Raw genomic sequence first — 21,862 nt, 5'->3', positions numbered from 1 at the left:
AAATAAGACAAGAACAAGTGAATTGTTTGTTTATCTAGTTCGATCGAAAGATTTATGTCTGGGAGAAAGCAACCCTCCAATTCACTATACTAAGAAAATAGTTTTTGCTTTCAGAGTTCCCAACAACAAACCCTAAAGACTCCTAAGAACAAACTATTATTTTCTACGCAAGTGTTTCTCAACCTCTTCAACTTTCAAAGAAACCAAGGTAACAAGAATTACTTACTGACCCTTCTAGAAAACTCTAAAAGAATACCCTTGATTTATAAATTTTTATTTCTCCCTTTTACTTTAAAGCTCTATAATTATCACGATATTTTTATCATATCTCTTATTTATAAATAAGAGATGTTATAATTGAACTACTCATTGAACTTTCCATCCTTAGGTCAATATTAAGAAAATTTCTTTATCAACCCCATGTCTTCTTGGTCACCTCTGGTGAAAAACCCAAACTACCCCTAACTTCGGAAATGCATTTCCGAAATGCAAGAAAAAGGTGTTTTCGGAGATCCATCTCCGAAAGCGCCTTTTTTTTTTGAAAAATTGGCTTATTTCGGAAGTTCATTTCCGAAAACAGCATTTCGGAAGTTCATTTCCGAAATACTGCGCGTTTTGCAGATTAAGCAAAACAGCCCCCTCCCCCTAATCATTTACCCTAATCTTCTTCCAAACTCAACCCCAAGAGATTTTTGTGCAAACCAGTTCCAAGCTACCTCAAAGGCTCCATCTACTTGCTCTATTACATTCAAAAGTACTCCAATCTATTCAATCGGTAAGCATTTTGATTTTAAGATCTATGATTAAAATGTATATTAGGGTGTTTACAAATAGCAAAAAATGTATTAGGTTAGGTTTATACTGATATTTAGGATGTTTAGAATGTGTAGACATAGGTTTGATGTTTGGTTTAGGGGTCTGCCATGGAAGTTGCAGAAAACTTCCTCGCAGGGGTGTTTCGGAAGTTCATTTCCGAAAACACCTCCATCCCAATTGCGGAAATGAACTTCCGAATTGTATCAGAAGTTCAATTTTTTTAGTTTTTTTCTTTTGTCTCGCATATTAATCGATTTCAATTGTTTACAGGAACAGGTCAGACAACCAACCAGCACGCATCAGACAGGGTAGGGAGACCCAGATTGCGTCGGCTAGACGCGAGCGGGCGGCGGTGCAGCTGGCGTCGACACAGGGACGGGGGCAGGGCCGGGGACGACGTGTGCGAGTTTCCGTGGGAGAGGGAGAGGGTACATCTGCTTCAGGATCTAGGAGTCGGCTGGCTCGGGTATCTTCTTCCCGCCAGCGAGAGGAGGAGGAGGAGGAGGATGAGGAGGAGGTGGCGGCAGTGCCCTACCACGAGCCGGAGGGGGTACCGGATGTTGACCCTCCAGCCGGGGAGGAGGATGAGCAAGAGGACAACTATCCGGGAGGGTCCTTTGACACTTCCGTGCTGATTCACTACCACGATCACGTCGCTCGGCGTATCTGGGAAGGAGAGGTATTTTTTATAATTTAACCGTTTATTTGTCACCATTTTTTATAATTTAACCGTTTATTTGTCGCTTATTTAATATATGTCGCTTATTTGTTTTTTTTGTAACAGGAGAGAGAGCCGTTGAAAATGGTGAACCACGCCCGGAAGATTTTCAGTCTGTTTAAACCAGCAGCTGTGTGGTTTAACGACCATGTGCGAGGTTCAGGGCTTAGCGGGCTCTGCATGACGGGGTACACTACCATCAGCACCGGCATGCAGGGGGCATTTGTGGAGCGCTGACACAAGGAGACGTCCTCTTTCCACTTGCCGGTTGGGGAGATGACGATCACCTTGCATGACGTGCAGTGTCTTCTCCACCTGCTGATTAGGGGGCCGCTGTTGCACCACTCCCGGATCCAGAGGGTCGAGACCATTGAGTGGATGACGCTCTATTTGGGCATGGAGCACGAGGTTGCTCACTTTGAGTGCGTCACGACATCTGGGCCTCATGTCCGGTTCACCACACTGAGCTGCTATTTTGAGCACCACCTAGACGCGGCGGCCGAGGCTGAGGAGTCGGGTGACGAGCTATTCACACACTATCACCGCGGCTGCGCTCTCCGGTGTTGGTACATGCATGTGGTAGGCGCTGCATGCTTTGTGGACAAGAGTGCAAGGTACGTCGACGTGACCTACCTCCGATACTTCATGGACCTGGATACCGTTCACCAGTGGAACTAGGGGGCAGCTACTCTGGCATACCTCTACCAGAAGCTGAATGAGGTCTCCAACTGGAGGACGAGGCAGTTGGTCGGATCCTGCACACTACTTACGGTACGTTTTATTTTAATACATTATCGTATTTATTTATTTATTTATGTTTCGTATTTATTTTTAATACATTATCGTGTTTCTGTTTCAGAGCTGGATCATCTCCTACTTCTCCCGCATCCACGGCTTTCACATCGATCCTGCGTACGTGGACGCCATGCCCAGGGCCGCCAGATACGTTCTCCAGAGGGGGAACGATGCGATGGGACCATACCGTGGATACCTGGACCGCACGATGCACGACGACGTCACCTGGAGGCCGTTCAGCGACTACGCTCAGATTGTCCCCTTTGACGGCATTGCTCTATATTCAGGCTGGCTGGCATGCGGGACTACCATCATGGTCCGGTATCTCCCTGAGCGGTGCATGCCTCAGTTCGGATTCGTGCAGCGGATACCCAGGTCACCCTTTGAGGCTGCTCCCGACACAGTGACCCGAGTGCAGCTCACTGCCATATGGGAGGACTGGCAGCATCATGTGGTACCGCAGGAGTACCGTCTCACTCGGGTCACACAGGACTGGCAGAGTGAGGAGGGATACGTCACATGGTTCTATCGGGTGTCACATCCTCTGCTGAGACCCGACGTTCCCAGCGCTCCTAGGCCAGCACACGAGGAGATCCTGGAGAACCAGCAGGCCGAGGATGACCACGCCATTGATCTCATGCCGATCTGCCAGCGGATAGAGATGCTTGGGCGGGACGCGTTGGATCGAGGTGTCGTTCAGCAGAGCGGTCTAGAGGCTGTGGTCGTGATGGAGATGATCTTCACTGATGCGGGCCGTGCGGCGGCATACAGGCGGCAGAGGAGGTCCCAGAGAGAGAGGGTTAGGCACACCCAGTAGTGGTCGGGTTTATTTATTTTTTGTTTTCGGATTGTATCTTTAGCACATTATTATTATTATTTGGATTCAGATCGGTTGTATATATTACTTTTTTTTATCATATTAGTATTTTCACCTTTATATGTCGTTTATTTTATTTCCCGGTTTCTTTTAATTAAAAATACGAAACTGTTAAGAAAAACATAAAAAAAATCTCTGTTTCTGCATAATTCGGAAGTGCATTTCCGAAACCCCTCAAAATCTGAACAAAGGTGTTTTCGGAAGTGCATCTCCGAACACACCCCCCATGAGGTGTTTTCGGAAGTTCATCTCCGAACACACCCCCCATGAGGTGTTTTCGGAGATGCACTTTCGAATTGTGGAAATTTTTTTAAAAACATCAAAGCTTCGGAAGTTCATTTCCGAAGCAGGGGTAATTTGGGTTTTCCGCTGGGGTGACCCCATAGGGAGGTGGCTAAAGAAATTTTCAATATTAAACTACCCATATTACAATCTATATTTAAATGAACTTAAAAATAGAAATTGTGACACCGCAAATATTTGCCAATGCACGCGTCAAATAAATGACAGTCATATTCAATTATCATATTTATTTTTGTACAAATACTACAAAATTAATTAGTATTTCATTAAGATATGTAGGTAAGCACACATCTAATTATAATCAAACAATTTAAATTATAATTAATTGAATAATTTAACTATTAATTAGCACTATTGATAACCAACAAAAGAATTAAACAATGAGGAAGCTTGCAATGGGATCATTATCTGGTAGAAGCATCTTAGAGTTGAGGAGAGTAAAGACCGTAAGAGAAACAGAAACAAGAACAGAAAGTGCCAAAAGAATGAGCATTAGAATATGTGAAAATGCTCCTTTGACTTGTTGTGCATATTCAGTTGAAGCCAAAGCAAGGATTGTAACAGGAAATGAGTAAGCCCACCATGCAACATTAAATCTTGTCATAGATCTCTTGAATAGGGCTGGCCTGCAAATCTGTTTAATTCAACATAAAAATATCAATCACTAATTTTTTTAGGTCACACCTTGACTTTTATCAAACTTCATTAATTAATGATGAGAATCCAACATAAGATTCAACTTTTGCTCTTATACCAAGTGGTATCCGACTTTGATACTTCTTCTAGAAAGTCTTAGAAAACATCGAGAGCGTGATTGCGATGTGAATTAAAATCATATATCTGACTTTCATTATAAATCATATCAAAAAAAAAAAAAATTGCACATATTCTTTTAAGTATTTTAATCAAAACTCAAAATTTCAAAATACGGAAACTCAATTTATTTCTTATATAATAAAAAGTCTTAACATCAAATGATTTTAATTGTATATTTAAATATTTGTCAATTAAAATTCATGTTAAAAGTCGCAAAGGACATCACATCAATTTCAATGACCGCAATAACTTATCAACAATTTAAAACCATGCATCATATCTCCACCAAAAGGTTAGCAATTTGTTTGGATGGAAAATTTTAATGAAAAAATTAATTTTCTTTGAGAATTCAAAATTGCTAGATTAAAATTAGTTGTTTGGATAAAAATTATGGATAATATGTTAAGTTGACAAAAATATACGAAAGATTTTATTTAAGTTAAATTTAAAGAATTTAATATGAGACCCAAAATTTTCAAAATCTGCAAGTTGGTCCCATAATTTAAAAAAATTTCAAATTAATCCCTAAATTAAGATGTTACTATCAACTAGGATATTTCAATCTTGTACGGCCAAAATTATATAGCACATGAATTTTAGTATCAAGTGGTGCAACAAAATACATGATAGAGACTTTCCAAATTGTCCACAGCCTACACACAAAAAAAAATGTTTCCAATCCATATCCCATGTTTGTGTAAAAAAACCAATTTTTAAAACACTTCATTTTGACTAAAAAATTTAGTCCAGCTGTTAGCTTTGTCATTACTTGAAGAAAAGCTCACATCAATCTTTAAATATTAAAAAAAAAATCCTTATCTTCCTAGGGAGCCTTAATTTGCATGCATGAAAACAACTGGTAGAGTTTAAATTATCTAATATTTTATCGGCAAATTCTATTTCAACCGATTCAACCGACAGAAACTTAGGTTAGATATCATCACCAGAATTTAAACTCTGATATTTACGGTTGTTGTGTGTGGTTTTATAGTAGTCGCTTTTAAGTTATATATAATAAAAGAATGAATTATATATACCAGTGAGATGAAGAGGAATAGAGACAAAAAGAATAGCATCTTGGAAAGAGTATCAAAATCTCCAACAATAGATTCCCAAGCCAAACAAGCCACACCAGGTGCTGCAAAGAACAAGAACAAAACTGGCCTTAACATCACATGAACACTATCACCATCTGAGAATCTCTGATAAAGTGTTACAAACAACACCAAATAATGAACCATCCCTAATGAAAACAAACAAACTGCACTTTCTTTCCATCCCATCTCCGCCGCAGCTCGTGCTCCAACCAAATTCCCTATAACCGATAACTGACTCGTGGGATTCGCCACCGTCGATAAAAACCTCTTCCCTTTAGTAAACCACTGTCCATAAATCTTAATATCAAGAATCACCACCGGAACCGCGAATATCCACCATAGAATCAAGTAAGTTAGGGTTTCAGGAGTTATAAATTCTACCGGTGATGATTGAAGTAACAGAAACCACGAAATCCACGGGGCGAAAAGATAGTTAACTCCTACATGGTGTAAGAATTCAGCTTTTACCATCTTGAAGAAAAACAAACATCTTAAGAGGTAAAGAAGAGAGAGTAATGAGAGTATAAAAAGAGACAAAGACCATAGTAGAATGAAAACTGAATTAGGTAACATGCTAAGAACATGTCTTGAAATGCTTGTGTCTTTTGTTGGTCCAATTAGGGTTTTCCAAAGTAATGCTTGTCCACCAAGTGAGAGACTGATTCTGAAGTAACCTGCATGGAGTTTTGTTAACAAACATGTTAAGAATCTCTTTGTGACAATTAATGAGGTTGGTTTTTGGTTATTGGTTATGTTTGTGATGTTTTTTTCTATGATGACAAGCTCAATGTTTGGTATGGAAATTTTTTCCATGTTGATTTGTGAGGTGTGTGGATTTTGCTTAAGGAACATGCAAGATTTTATAGTAGTATGAGAGTGGACACACTAACAAGTGGTAGTATTAAAAATCAAAAGTTTTGTTAAAAGTTTGAAAAAAGGAGGAAGCATTTTATGACTAAGATAAAAAAAGTGGTCCATTTTGGTTGCCTTTGCACGCGGATAATTTTATTTTCATTACAATATTTGTATTTAAAATGATTTTTAAAAGATTATCTAAGAATTAGGAATGAATGGTAAGCAGACAATAAAATGTATTGTAAATTTGTTTTAGACGACAAAATAAATTATTTTAAAAATTATATCATAATTTTATTAAAAAATGTAACTTTTTTTACATGAGATTTTGAACACTTTGTAAGAAGATTGATTTTATTTATGATGTTAAGAAAACAAAAATATTAAATATTTAACTCTGCAACGTGTGTTTCTCAATATAAAGATTAATTTTTTAATTCAAAATAAACTCACAAAATATTTGTCATAGTTAATCTTTGATAAAATAGAATTTTTATTTATTTAATCACATTTAAATATTGGTTTTACCTATAGAAAACTTAAGACATCTTGTATATTTGGAAAGAAAGGGAAGAAAATATAGTAGACTATCAATTTTTGGAGTATTTTTTAAGATAATGAAATGAAAATATTTATAAAAAATTTCTTTCATTTTATTTTGAGAGTATTCAAAAATATTCGAAAGCACTTTTAAGTATGCACATTTTTAGATGTGTTGGGCTAAAAATACACCTAGAATAATTATACTCTATTGCAAAAGTAGTATAAAAAAATCATATTCATAGATATTAAATAAAAAGTATAAAATTAATTAAGATTATTTATTATTTAGGATACGTAATAGTTTAATTGTTTAAGATAAGTAATAGATACGTCTCAATTAATATTTTTATAGGAAGACTAAAATTAAGATTAATAATGTAATAATGTATAGTCTCATTTATGATTAGGGGTGGAAGTAGGTCAGGCTGATAACAGGGGCCTACAGGCTAGCCTATATAGGCTCAGGCCAGGCCATACATTATTTTTAAATAGTAAAGGCCTAGGCTTTTTTATAAGCCTATTTAGTTAAAAAGGCTAGGCCTCAGGCCCTAAAAAAAACCTTTTAAGCCTATCAGGCCGGCCTATTTAAATAAATATTAATACTTTTATTATCATTATATTATGTTTTGTACTTTGAATTAAAATACATTAAATAAAACTTGGTTATGTTGAAGAACTTGTGAAAATAAGATGAAAACACATTATGAACATTGTTCTCATAAGTTCTTTTAGTTAGTTAGTCTATTTAAATATTATTTTAATTGCTTATTTACATATGTCTAAAACAAATAGGCTTTTATGTAGGCTAACAGGCTAACCAGGCCTTCGAAAAGGCCAGGCTCAGGCCTAAAAAATAAGCCTACGACAGGCTACAGGCCAGGCTTAGGCTTTAGTTTTTTTGACAGGCCAGGCTTAGGCTTGGCAAAGCCTAGCTCGGCCCAGCCTATTTCCACCCCTATTTATGATATATAGGCCCACCATTTTTTAAAATGCCTTAGGGTGTGTTTGGTTCAAATGAGGGGGAGGGGAGGGGAGGGATTTTAATGGAGAGGAGAGAATGGGAGGTGAGGTGAGGGAATTTTTTTAATCAGATGGGTGTTTGGTTTAAACTAGGGGAGAGGAGGGGAAGAAAGAGATTTTAATTAAAAATATGTTTGGTTCAGAGGGGAGGAGAGGAGTTTTATTAATAATTTACATTTTTTATCCTTATTATCTTATATAAGTGATACAATATGATATTCAAATGTGAAAAATCTTTACATATATGAGTGACTAAAAAGTTATAATTTACTGCATAACGTTAAAAAATTTAGTTCACTTAATTCGAATAAAATGTTCAAAAACAAATTAAACTATACGTTGATAACAACTTTGAAATCGTAATGAATTATTTAACACATAAAATAATTTATTATTAAATATAAATGGTTTAAATCTTTTAATAAAATAAATTAATTAATTAAAATGAAAATTTTAAAATTTAATATAAAAGAAAATATGATAGGATACATAACAAAATTAGAAGAAAAAAAACATAAATAAACATAAAAGAGTTATAAAAAAAATCAAAAAAGTGAAATGATTATGATTTATATTAAGGACAAAAATTTCAAAATAATTTGAAGATGGAAAATAATTATAATAAGTTGATAGAAGCAAGAAAAATCACACAGAAGAGAGCAATAATACAAAAGAAAATGAATAATTTTGAAATATTAAAATAAAACTGAGGATATTATAGTAATTATAATAATTATTAAAATATTAAAGTTAAGATTCCCTCCCCTCCCCTCCAAATCCCTCCGATTTGGAGAGACGCAAAAAGTGTGTTTTAGAGGGGTTTTTCTCACCTCCCCTTCCCTCCCCTCCCCTCATAATATTTGAACCAAACACATTTAATTAAAAATATTCCCTTCCCTTCCCTCCCCTCCCCTCCATCTACCCCGAACCAAACATACCCTTAATGTTTGTTTGGTTCAATCGAGGGGGGGGGGGGAATTTTAATTTTATATAATTTTAAAGGATATTGCTGATCCGTGCTCTCAGGACATTATTTAAACATACTAAATAAAAAAAATATTATTTATAAAAGTCAATATTTCAATTTTCTAAAAAACTTATTACTTTAATCACTTAAAGAATATCCCAAGAGTATTGGTTAGCAATTCCCATGTTTAAAATATGAAAGGTGAGGGGAGTATAAGAATTTTATTTACAAATATGTTTGTTTCAGAACCAAATGTGAGATATTTTAAAAATAATTTACTTTTTTTTATCCTTATAATTTTACAATAAGATTCATGATATTAACCGTTTATAATTCAAATACAAATTTATTGACGAAATATAAATATTTAATCATAGAATATTATATTTAATCATAGAACATCATAAAAGATTTTATAAAAATGTAACGATTATAATATATAGTTTTATAAAAATTATTGAATACAATAAAATCTAACAAAAATTATTATAAACAAAAATATTACGATGATTAAAAAGTAACATTAAAATATAAAATAAAATAAAATAATTTAAAAACATATAATATTAATAAGACGAAGATATAAAAATATAAAAAAAAAACTTAGTTCAAAATAGAACTTTTAATATTTTTATAATTAAATAAAAATAATATTAAATATGTAAATATAGTTATAATTAAAATAAAACATCTTCCTTCTCCTCTAAATTCCCTTAAATTAGAGGAATAAAAAGTGATTCAAGAGGGAGTTTGGTCCCCTCCATCTACCTTCCCTTCACCTCTTAAAGTATAAATAAAGCACATAAACTATTAAATATTTCCTCCACTCTCGTCTCCTTCATTTACTCCCAACCAAACAGACCATCATTAATTAATGTATAATCGCTTATCCGTAAAGTGATTATTAGCATGCAAGGAATAATCAAGATTAATCATGTGATATAATCAATATAATACAATTAATTGAAAGAAAAATTTGAAATTCAAATAAGACGAAGATATAAAAATAAAAAAATATAAAAGAAAGATAAAATTTATTCAAAATAGAACTTTTAGTATTTTAATAAGTTAAATTTATATTTAAATAAAAGAGAAAAGAAGATATGCACTGACAGTGCAAAATAGTTTTACACTGTTATCCAATAGAAAGCTATCAATTAGTCATATCATTAAATTATTTTTTAAATAAAATAGTGGTTTAATTGGATACATGGTGGTGATTGGTTGACAGTGTAAAAATACTTTACATTGTCAGTGCATCACCTCTTTTCTCTAAATAAAAAATAAAGTTAAATATGTAAATTTTATTATAATTAAAATGAAACACCTCCCTTCTCCACCAAAATAGGAAGCAAAAAGTGGTTCAAGAGGGATTTTGGCCTCTTAAAATTTGAACCAAACACATAAACTATTAAATATTCTCTCAACTCTCATCTCCTCCATTTACCCCCAAATCAAACAGATCCTAATTAATCAGTGTATGATCGCTTATTAGTTAAGTGATTATTAATATACAAGGAATAATAAGTGATTATTAACATACAAAGAATAATCAAGATTACTCATATGATAAAATCAATAGAATACAATTAATTGAAGAAAAATTTGAAATTCAAACAAGAAACTGCAACATAAAACTAAGACATAAAATTATTACACGATACATTTTACTCAAACTCCAATAGCACACTCAAATATTTACTATTGTGTTCATAGTCTGTATTGGTGTTTATCAAGAACAAACTTTGCTCTCTCTAACAGGTATGTTGTAATATAATGGTATTAATCTTACTATTGTGTTTTGTGATGATTTCACATTTTTAATTTAACCTTCAAAATTTTCTTACTTCTGTAATTAATCTTTTCAATCCTATAGATTGCTTGTGTGAACTTGAGTTGGGCCTGTAATGGTTTCTTATTAACTTTTTCTCTATTATTCCTGCAGCAAAGAAGGCTATTCTGTTGAATCATCGTTTTCATTTATAGAAGTCCTTAAAATGTTAGATACGAAGTCAAAGCTTGATCGTTGATCCTCGAGTGTTGATCCGACCTAACCCGACAAAGCATGAGTTGTGGGAGTAGACAATTCAAGCCTAATGGGTTGCTAACAGAGCATACATACATACTAAAGAGATTCATGAGAATTTGATATAGTACACAACACTTTATTTTATATATGTTACTAATAAATAAAATAATATATAATGTAGATTTCTTCTTTTATGCTCCTTTTCCCCTCAATTTTCACAGTAAATAAGTGACAAAATTTGTATTGTAATATGTTATATTCAGTATTATACAGTGTAGAGAATAGAAAGATAACAAAAAAGTTCACAGTTGGTGTACCAAGTTAAAAATAAAATTAAAAAATTGGTACGGCTTCGGTGCGTACCGGGTGAGTACCGTACGTGTAACATCCCATTTCTACCCGGCAATTATATGCAAGAATCAGAGTTTCAAAATTTCTCGACAAACAAATGAGGCGTCACATATTCATTTCACAATAAATCACTTAATTGCATTCAGCGGATACATAGCACTTTCTTTTAACCAACTAGACAAATACTCAGCATATAATACTTTTGAAAACAGAATAACTTCTTTTATTAGAACATGGCGGAATCATAGTTCTCAATCTTTGAATCAATAACATCATATTCAGCTAAGATAAAACAGTAAAACAACAATATCATAAACATCATAAATCATCCCCACGAGTGCTACGTATCAGAGCGACAACCGACTCAAGTAACGACAACTAAATCTTCATACTTGAACACCTGCAAGTTACCAATATAAAGGCAACGACAAAACAAGAGAAAAAGGTGAGATATCAAATCATATAAGTGAGCGCATGATAAATTGTATATTAGGAGTCAGACATATAAAATCATTACATCGCAAGTATCAACATTTACCATACACATCATACTTTCACCATTCATAGATCTCACATACTTTTCATCGCACAACAAGTCACAATACTTCACATTCACGTCTTTCATATATCTCATTCATTTACGTCGCAAGCCAAATCACAACACTTCACAACATCACAAAACATCACGTATAAGCCACCCATGTATCCACAAACATCACATATAAGTCATACTGTTGTGAAAAACGATACCAATAACAAAGTATAATAGGGAATTAGGGAAGAGAATAAGAACACAAGAATTGGTTATAACTGCTATTCTTTCACTTTCTCTTAAAACAAGATTACAAGTTTACAAGAATAACAAATAACCTCTCTCACCCTAAATTAGGATTTGCAGCTTAGCAATGATGAGAGACTAGTATGCTATTTATAATAAAACCTAACATACTAACTAATGGGCTTTTTCCACAAGGCCCATTACACAAGCCAACTTAATAAACAAGCTAACTTAACAAATTAGGGTTTAAACACTAAAACCTAATTTAACATGCTAACAACCCTAGCATCTTCGACACAAGCATGTGAACAACCTTCGACTTCATGCTTAATCCTGTCGAACCAAGAAGCTACCATTCGACCATACTAGAGTTTGATCCAATATCTCACAAATCTCCACCTTGGACCTAACTCTACAACGTCAAGGAACAAACTAGCTTTCTTCATGCAGCTTTATCAACTGCATACAGTGGAAAAACTTGTAACTCGGCAATGTCTTGGTGATCATATCAGCAGCATTGTCTTCAGTCGAAACCTTCAGCACTTGGACTTCTCCACGCTCGATTACTCCTCTGACGAAATGCAGCCTCACATCAATGTGCTTAGTTCGCTCATGATAGGCTGAATTCTTCGACAGGTGTATTGCACTTTGACTATCACATTTAACAGTGATACCTCGACCTTGAAGTTTTAGCTCCTTCGCAAAACCTTCAAGCCACAATGCTTCTTTCACAGCTTCAGTTAGGGCAATATACTCCGCTTCAGTGGTTGATAGAGCAACAACCTTCTGAAGTGTTGCTTTCCAACTAATTGCAGTGCCAAACATAGTGAAAACATATCCAGAAATATATTTTCTGGAATTCATACAACCTGCATAATCAGAGTCGACATATCCTTCTATTACTGCTTTACTATCTTCACCCAAGGCTCCACCATAAATTAGGACTCTATTCAGAGACCCATTTATGTACCTTAAAATCCACTTCAATGCTTGCCAGTGAGCCTTTCCAGGATTCGCCATGTACCTGCTTACAAGACTTACTGCGTATGCTATGTCGGGTCTAGTACAAACCATAGCATACATCAAAGAACCAACTATATTAGCATACGGAATGCTATTCATATAGGCTCTTTCGACATCGGTACTGGGACACTGATCAATACTCAGCTTGAATTGAGGGTTTGTTGGAGTCACAACTGGCTTCGAATTCGACATACCAAACTTTTCAAGAATCTTCCGTAGATATGCCTCTTGAGATAGACATAACTTCGACTTCTTTCTATCTCTTCGAATGTCAATTCCAAGAATCCTGGAAGCAGCTCCCAGATCCTTCATATCGAACTCCTTATTGAGTTCAGCCTTCACCCTCATCACATCTTCAACATTGTTGCTTGCTATGAGAATATCATCCACATAAAGCAACAAAATAACAAATGAATTACCAGGTCGAAATCTGAAGTAAACGCAGTGGTCGAACTGACTTCTAATGAAACTTATGCGTGCCATGAACTTGTCGAATCTCCTATTCCACTGTCGAGGAGATTGTTTCAGCCCATACAAAGATCTCTTTAACTTGCACACATAATCTTCCTTCCCCTTTTCGACATACCCTTCAGGTTGCCTCATCAGGATCGTTTCATCTAGATCACCATACAAGAACGCAGTCTTCACATCCATCTGTTCCAGTTCAAGATCGAACTGTGCCACCATGGCAAGCAACATTCGAATGGACCTATGCTTCACAACAGGAGAAAACACATCATTGAAGTCGACACCTTCTTTCTGAGTGAAACCCCTGGCAACTAACCTTGCCTTGTATCTTTTCGACGTCACTCCTTCAATTCCTTCCTTAACTTTGAAAATCCATTTACAGCTGACTAACCTTGCCCCAACAGGTTTCTTGATCAGTTCCCAAGTATGATTATCATGAAGAGATTTCATCTCATCATCCATGGCCTTCAGCCATTCAGTCTTATTTCGACTCCTCATAACTTCCTTATAGTCTCTAGGTTCTTCGTCTAGAACCTCACTTGCAGAGATTAAGGCATAAGCTATAAGATCTGCATATCCAAGTCTCTGAGGTGGCTTGATGACTCTTCTCGACCTATCTCTCGACAATAGGTAGTCATCGTCAGTTTCCTCAACTTCAGCATCTTCTGCTTCTTCTTCGACTTCATCTGGGATATGCAATTCAGCATCAACATGCTCCACCTCAACAGGAATCTCTACCTGTTCCAGCTCTTCGTCAGATGTTTCTGTACTTCGACCAACATCATTAGTTTTCTTAAAAGCCATTTCAGCTTCATTGAAAACTACATCTCGACTGGTGATACACCTCCTGTGACCTGGCTCTAGGCACCATAGCCTATAAGCTTTGACTCCTTCAGGGTATCCCATGAACATGCATTTCAGAGCTCTAGGTTCGACCTTGTCTTGCCTAATGTGAGCATAGGCTACGCAGCCAAATACTCTCAGTTTGTCGAGATCTGGTGGATGTCCCGACCAAACTTCTTCAGGTGTCTTCATATCTAACGCTGTCGAAGGACATCTGTTTATCAGATATGTTGCTGTCGAAACAGCCTCAGCCCAGAACACCTTTGTTAACCCCGCACTAGTCAACATGCATCTGACTCTCTCCAAAATAGTTCGATTAAACCTTTCAGCCAAACCATTTTGCTGTGGAGTACCTGCAGTAGTTCTATGCCTTGCAATACCAGAGGCAGCACAGAAACTGTCGAATGCCTCATTGCAAAATTCAAGGCCATTGTCGGTTCTCAACCTCTTGACCTTTCTGCCAGTCTGATTTTCAACCAGAGTCTTCCAACTTTTGAAATTCTCAAAAGTTTCATCCTTAGTCTTCTGGATGAATACCCATAATTTTCTGGAATAATCATCTACTATGGATAGAAAATACCTTGCTCCTGAATGTGATGGACACCTTGCAGGCCCCCAAAGATCAGCATGGATGTAATCAAGGGATCCACGTGTTCTTTGTTTGCCTTTGTTGAACTTCACTCTGCAAGATTTTCCAAGTACACAGGGTTCACAAAACTTCAGCTTTTCGACTTTGTCTCCACCAAGCAGATTTTGTTTCCCTAATTCGACCAGACCCCTTTCACTGACATGGCCCAATCTCATGTGCCAGATTTCTGTTTTCGACAAAGGTTTCGTGGATGCAACATTTGTCGAACCACTTACAACTTCAGCCTCAAGGGTATACAAGCCTTGTTTCTTCACGCCTCTCAAGACTTCCTTCGAACCCTTCATGACTCTTAGGATACTTTTCTCTCCTTGGAAAACATATCCTTTCTTGTCGAATTCACCAAGAGAAAGCAGATTTCTCTTCAAATCAGGAACATACCTGACTTCAGTCAACAACCTTATTGACTCATCATAGAGCTTGAATCTCACAGATCCAACACCTGCAATCTTGCAAGCCTTGTTGTTTCCCAGCAATACTGATCCACCATCTTGATCACATAATTCCTCGAACAAGTCTTTGTTTGGAGTCATGTGCCAAGTGCAACCTGAATCCATAATCCACTCCTTCTTAGAGTCACTGCTTGAAACCACAAGAACATCAGATGATTCGAAATCATCTTGAACAATGGCAGTGTTGCCATTATCCTTACCTCCATGATATTTCAAGCGTTCAGGGCACACCTTTCTTGTGTGACCCTCCTTCTTACAATGGTAGCATCGAATGCTAGATGCTTCGCCACTGTAAGTCTTCGACTGGCTTTTGCCTTTCTTCTTGTCGAACTTACCATCCTTTCGTAAGAGTTTTCCTTTAGCGGCCAAACCTTCGCCAACAGTCGAAGGTTTATGCTCCTTTCGTTCATTCAAGTCCTTAGAGTACAAGGCTGATTGAACTTCTTCAAACGTCAGGGACTCCCTTCCATACAAGAGAGTTTCTTTGAAGTGAGCATGTGATCGAGGCAAAGAACACAATAGTAACAGCGCTTGATCTTCATCATCGATCTTCACATCAATATTTTCAAGATCAAGAATCAGCTTGTTGAACATATCCAACTGCTCAGCCAATACTTTGTCTTCAATCATCTTGAACGAATACAAAGCTTGCTTCAGGTAGAGTCGATTTACCAGCGATTTGGTCATATACAAACTTTCAAGTTTCACCCATAACCCTGATGCCGTCGTCTCCTTTGATACCTGCCGGAGAACCTTATCACCAAGGCTCAACAAAATTGCGCTGTGTGCTTTCTCGATCATATTTGTTTTCTCCGCTGCCGTCAATTCTGCATTCATGGCTGCCTCTCCCTTCAACGCTTCCAAACAACCCTGCTGAACCAGTAGGGCTTTCATCTTCAAGCGCCACAGACCGAAATCATTCACTCCGGTGAACTTTTCAATCTCATACTTTGTTGAAGGCATCTTATCCACGCTCACCGCACCAATTTGTTGTGAAAAACGATACCAATAACAAAGTATAATAGGGAATTAGGGAAGAGAATAAGAACACAAGAATTGGTTATAACTGCTATTCTTTCACTTTCTCTTAAAACAAGATTACAAGTTTACAAGAATAACAAATAACCTCTCTCACCCTAAATTAGGATTTGCAGCTTAGCAATGATGAGAGACTAGTATGCTATTTATAATAAAACCTAACATACTAACTAATGGGCTTTTTCCACAAGGCCCATTACACAAGCCAACTTAATAAACAAGCTAACTTAACAAATTAGGGTTTAAACACTAAAACCTAATTTAACATGCTAACAACCCTAGCATCTTCGACACAAGCATGTGAACAACCTTCGACTTCATGCTTAATCCTGTCGAACCAAGAAGCTACCATTCGACCATACTAGAGTTTGATCCAATATCTCACACATACATATAGTCACAAAACATTACATATAAGTCACGCATCTAGTCACAAAACATCACATATAATTCACTTAAGACATGTTCAGTTAATTGCATTCCCAAGTATTGATATTCTCATACTATTCACAAAATCATCAATTCACATTTTCACATACATCCATCATTTAGCAAGTCACGAAATACAATCACGACATAGTCACAAAACGTCACAACTATAAATCACATATGACACATGGGACATGACTCATGTATATGCATGTGGTACCAATCGGAGCTTTACCCCCGTCACCAATTGCCCGAATCTGAGGCACAAGGCATAAGCCTTCGTCACTAATTGGCCAATCTAGGCTGTCACAGGGTATGCATATGAAATGTGACTCGACAAACAAGACAACACAACATACTCATCACAATCACATATCGTCACGAGGCATAAGCCTATATCACAATCAATTACCATTATACGAGGTAATTCACGTCACCATAATATTTCACCTTCACTTAGTCACAAAATTATCGTCACGAATATATATATACAACATCACGTATTACCAATCATCACAAACATGTCATGTTTCGACACATCACGACAAACATATAATTTCAAACATTAACAAAATCATCACAACATCATCATGTTTCGGTATATCACAACAAATCAACACATTGAGTCAATTCACATTAGTCTCATAATTCTCTATAAATTGGTCGTTTAATCTACTCACTAACCCATTATCAACTAACCAAAATCATTCACCAAATATTTTCTAATTAATTATATATATATATATATATATATATATATATATATATCCTACGTCACTACAGGTTATCTAAGTTCCGATTAAATCCTTAATATTCACGACTTTATTAGTCTTCGGGTTACACTTCCAAGTCACCAAAAACACAACTCAACCGGTTAATTCGGATACAATTCTATTCTTTACCGGTTATTCTATTCGTTCGATTAAATTCTCAAGATATCGTAATTTACCGATAAACCGAATAGTTAATCTAAATTCAAGTTTATTCCAATTAAATAGGCTTATTAAAAATTAATTCAACTATTAATTTAATTGAACGATTAATATCAAAATTTCGACAAAAGAACACCACCATGTTAATGTACTAATTAAACTTAACTACCACGTAAATTTTTATCAAATTCCGGACAACTAATTATACTGCTTAATTTGGCTATTTCGATCAAACGGGACATTTTGAAATACTTAGATTCTATAATTCCTACTGTTCATAAATTTCATTTTGTTTCTATTCATCATACTGTTTCGCACATTCTATTTCATAATATTGTTTATTATCATATATTTCTTAAAATAATAGTATACAAAAGCAAACAGAAAGAAATATAAGTTAAGACCACATGCCGACCGTCGTAGGCTAAGAAGTGCCGCCCGTCATCTCCACATGAATGCCGAAGCACCACACCCTCTTATTTCTTGCTACACATTCCAGATTCATGTTTTCATACACCCAGCGATACACACACAGTGGACATTAATAACAGTTCCAGCACAATACGTTTTCCTTAAATTAATTCAATCAAACAACAACAACATCAATTAAAGAAAGGCAGCATCTTAACTTCATATTACTCATGGTATAAGTTTCAGTTTTTCCAGCAACAATTACACAAGATAATGCAATAAATTTACATACCCAATTCTCCACATACAAAGTTTCATAAGCCCCATTATAGGAAGAGAACCCCACCCTTATCTTATCAATGGAAGCACTCAATGGGTCTCTAATTGCATCTTCAAGCTTCTAGTCTCCCCTTCAAGACATAGCCTCCTTCTCTTCTACTTTTCCCCCAAATGAGAAAACTCCTCTTCTCAATCTCTAAAATCCTATTTTTATTATCTCAATTGGGCTTACCATATAACAACTCTTCTCTATTATTCTCTATAAACCAATTTAGGCCCAATAGAATAAATAACTCCAATTAAATCAAAATATCACTTTTATTAATATTCCAACAATATAATAAATTCCGACTTGAAAATAATATTATTCTTAATATTATTCTTCGACCGTCCGACTAAAATCTGACTTTTAACTTAATAAATTCAAATACGCTTCTTAAAATAACACCGACAACCCAAATTCGACCAATATATCATATTTCCGGTCTAATCTTAATTACTCAGAAAATTCCCAAAACTTCAAATATTATTCTAATAATATTTCTAATACTGAAAATATCAAAATTCTTGATTAAATATCGATCCGCTATTCCGAACGAATACCGACTAAATCGTCTCAAAATACCAAAACTTCACTAAACACTCTGAACGTCTAGATTAAGCGAATAATCGAATTTACGGGCGTTACAGTACGCGTACTAGTACCCGATACCAGTGCTTTACCTAAATCGAAGTACAGTGCTTCACAGCCCTCAAGTTTATACACATTGGATTTTTTTCTCAATATGCATTTGTTTAATGTTACTACTTTGATTTCTGGTAATCCCAAGAGTCAATTATTAATATGAATCAATCCACTAGAGAGAATGTCTCTCCTCCCGAGTAAGTCATCACTATTTGGCCATTGATTTTGATAGTTCTGAGTTTGGTTTTATACACCACTTAATCGATTAGGAGGAATTACACTCTAATATAATCGATTAAATAAACCTCTTAATCTATTAGATACACTTTTACCTTCGTAATTGATAAACCATACCTCTAATCAACTGTGCTTGCCCAAATTGATTTTATGAATTTTTATAAAAAAGAGAGGATATTTGAAAACACTTTTGTGTGTGTACATTGTCTTAGTATATCAAGACTTACTCTTGTTCTTTTTCCAATTAAAGTGATTAAAACTAGAAAAAAACCTCAAACACAAAATGAGACGAATGATCAGTGCATTTTAATGCACGTTCTTCCATGTTTGTACTCAAGCATTTCTTCGGTTTGTTTTATTTATTTTTATGTTTTAGTATGATCTTATATTTTATTTTATTTTTGCACTTATTTGTTTTTCGTATTAATTTTTCAGCATTAACAGTCTGCACAGAAACGATCATATCTGGAGTTCCAGGAGTCCGATTGAGGCGTTCTAATAATCGACAGAAAGCTAAGAGAAAGAGCTACAATTCTTATGTTGGAGTCGAAGTCAGAATCGGACTGTAGAAGGGCCAGAATATTCGTTGAAGTTGCAGCACTAGTTTTAGTTAAGTTTCGGGTCAATTAGTAATGGGCCTGGGTTTTGTATTTGACCCAGTTCGGTTGTGAAACGGGTTGTGCTTTTGTCCCTTAGGTTAGGCAGCCACGAAAATGCTGTTCATCATCTTCCATTCACGATTTTGAAAGCTTTGACGAATTTCTATGGATAACTAACCAAATTCTGTCGAATTGCTGAATTCAGGTTCCGACCTTGAGATTATTTTAATGTTAATCTAGTATTTATTCCTTTCAATTTTGTTCTATGTTCTTGAATGCTTAATTCGAATTGCATAGAGTATTTTGATTCAATTCGATTGATTGTATGATCCTAACAAATAAACACGTTACCGTTTGCTTAATTCGTTACCGTGTATGATTTATCACGTTTGCTTAATTCGTGAAGCGTAACTCCGTTTGCTTAATTCGGATATTAGGATTATACATCGTACAATACTCTTCGCGCTTGTCACTGAGTTTGTAGTCGAATAGGAATAGATTATCCGCTTAGGAGATTAATATTGCTTAATCGATGATAGATAGGAACCGAATCAGTAATTCGACTTTTCAGCTTATTTGATAATCACTTTTTCATAATCATTTTTTTTGTTTAATCGAAACCAAACCAACCCCCCCCCATTCGACTTACATTCGGTTAATAAGAATAGGAATCCTTGAGAGACGATACACGAGTTACCGTTACCGTCGTACTACAGTTTTTTAAAATTAACTCGTTTTTTACTCGCGAGCGACAGCGGATCAAATTGGAGCCGTTGCCGGGGATAGTTGTCCTCTTCTGATACTTGTCCTCTTCTGAAAGATGATACTGTTTGTCATACCCCAAAATTTGCCCATGCTATTTTTCATACACAAAACCAAATCAAAAGACAAAGCTCCAAAACACAGTCTCCCACACAGAAGTTCTAAACTAGGGTTTGAATAATTCAGAGGAAAATCATTGAATCAATGGCTCAAGATGGTTCCATAGGGCCACTAACATCCCAAAGTATCTCCATATAAAGTTTCAAGTCAAACAGAGCAAATTTAGTCCCTCAAATCCTGATTAGGTCAACAGTCGACTCCCAAGGGCAAAACAGTCATTATACAGTCAAAACTCAAGATATTTGGTCAACAACATTCTCATAACCCTAAAATCATCAAGGATTGATCATGATGATGCAAGGAAAGATCAGAAAAGTCAAAAGCCAAAAGTTACTATTTTGGGCACGAACTGAAAAAAGTCAACCAAACTTTGAAAATTCACCAAATATTCATACTTCATCAGAAAAATTCCCACCAAAGCTCATTTTGAAGGGAATTCATTCCTCTATCCAATGGTCCAAGAATCAAAGCCCATAGGTCAATGGTTTAAGAGATATGGCTTCATACATTATAGGTCCTTTTCAAAAGTCAACAAAAAGACACCTTTTTCAAAAGGGCATAAAATGAGAATGGAAAATGATTTTGATATGGGATCAAAGACATTGGTTAGAGGACTCTCCAAGGTTTCCAAAATGTCCTAGAACACCCCCATACCTCAAAAATTGAAGGAGATAGACCTTGTCAAAGTTAGGTTATTTTGGAGGGAAAAAGGTGAAGGAATCCAAATATTTTTGCAAATGGGCCTAAGATATTTTTATTCAACCTTGATCCCCAAGTCATCTAAAGCCCAATAACCATTTGCCACGAATTTATTTGATTTTAAATAATTTTATAAGAATTTTTATTCATTTAAAATTCATTAAAATTAAAGAAAATCAAAAGATTTGAAAGAAAATTTGTTTGGTATCAAATTCAATCTTCAAATATACCCCACAATCATCACAATTTCGTACACATGGGAATTACAAGAAGA

General features: G+C 35.5%; 1 protein-coding gene across 1 annotated transcript; it reads right to left on the bottom strand.

Moving 5' to 3' along the window:
* Nucleotides 1–3,853: 3,853 nt before the first annotated feature.
* Nucleotides 3,854–6,236, bottom strand: LOC131654853 (S-type anion channel SLAH4-like). Its single transcript, XM_058924781.1, has 2 exons — nucleotides 5,363–6,236; nucleotides 3,854–4,143 (listed from the first exon to the last, which is right to left on the bottom strand). Exons 1-2 carry the CDS (start codon nucleotides 6,233–6,235, stop codon nucleotides 3,883–3,885), a joined length of 1,134 nt encoding a protein of 377 aa, XP_058780764.1. The 5' UTR covers nucleotide 6,236; the 3' UTR covers nucleotides 3,854–3,882.
* Nucleotides 6,237–21,862: the final 15,626 nt, after the last annotated feature.

Source organism: Vicia villosa, linkage group LG3 (genome assembly GCF_029867415.1).
Source record: "Vicia villosa cultivar HV-30 ecotype Madison, WI linkage group LG3, Vvil1.0, whole genome shotgun sequence".
NCBI lineage: Eukaryota > Viridiplantae > Streptophyta > Magnoliopsida > Fabales > Fabaceae > Vicia > Vicia villosa.
The sequence above is the reverse complement of the archived record's forward strand: the minus strand, read 5'-3'. Positions and strand labels throughout refer to the sequence as shown.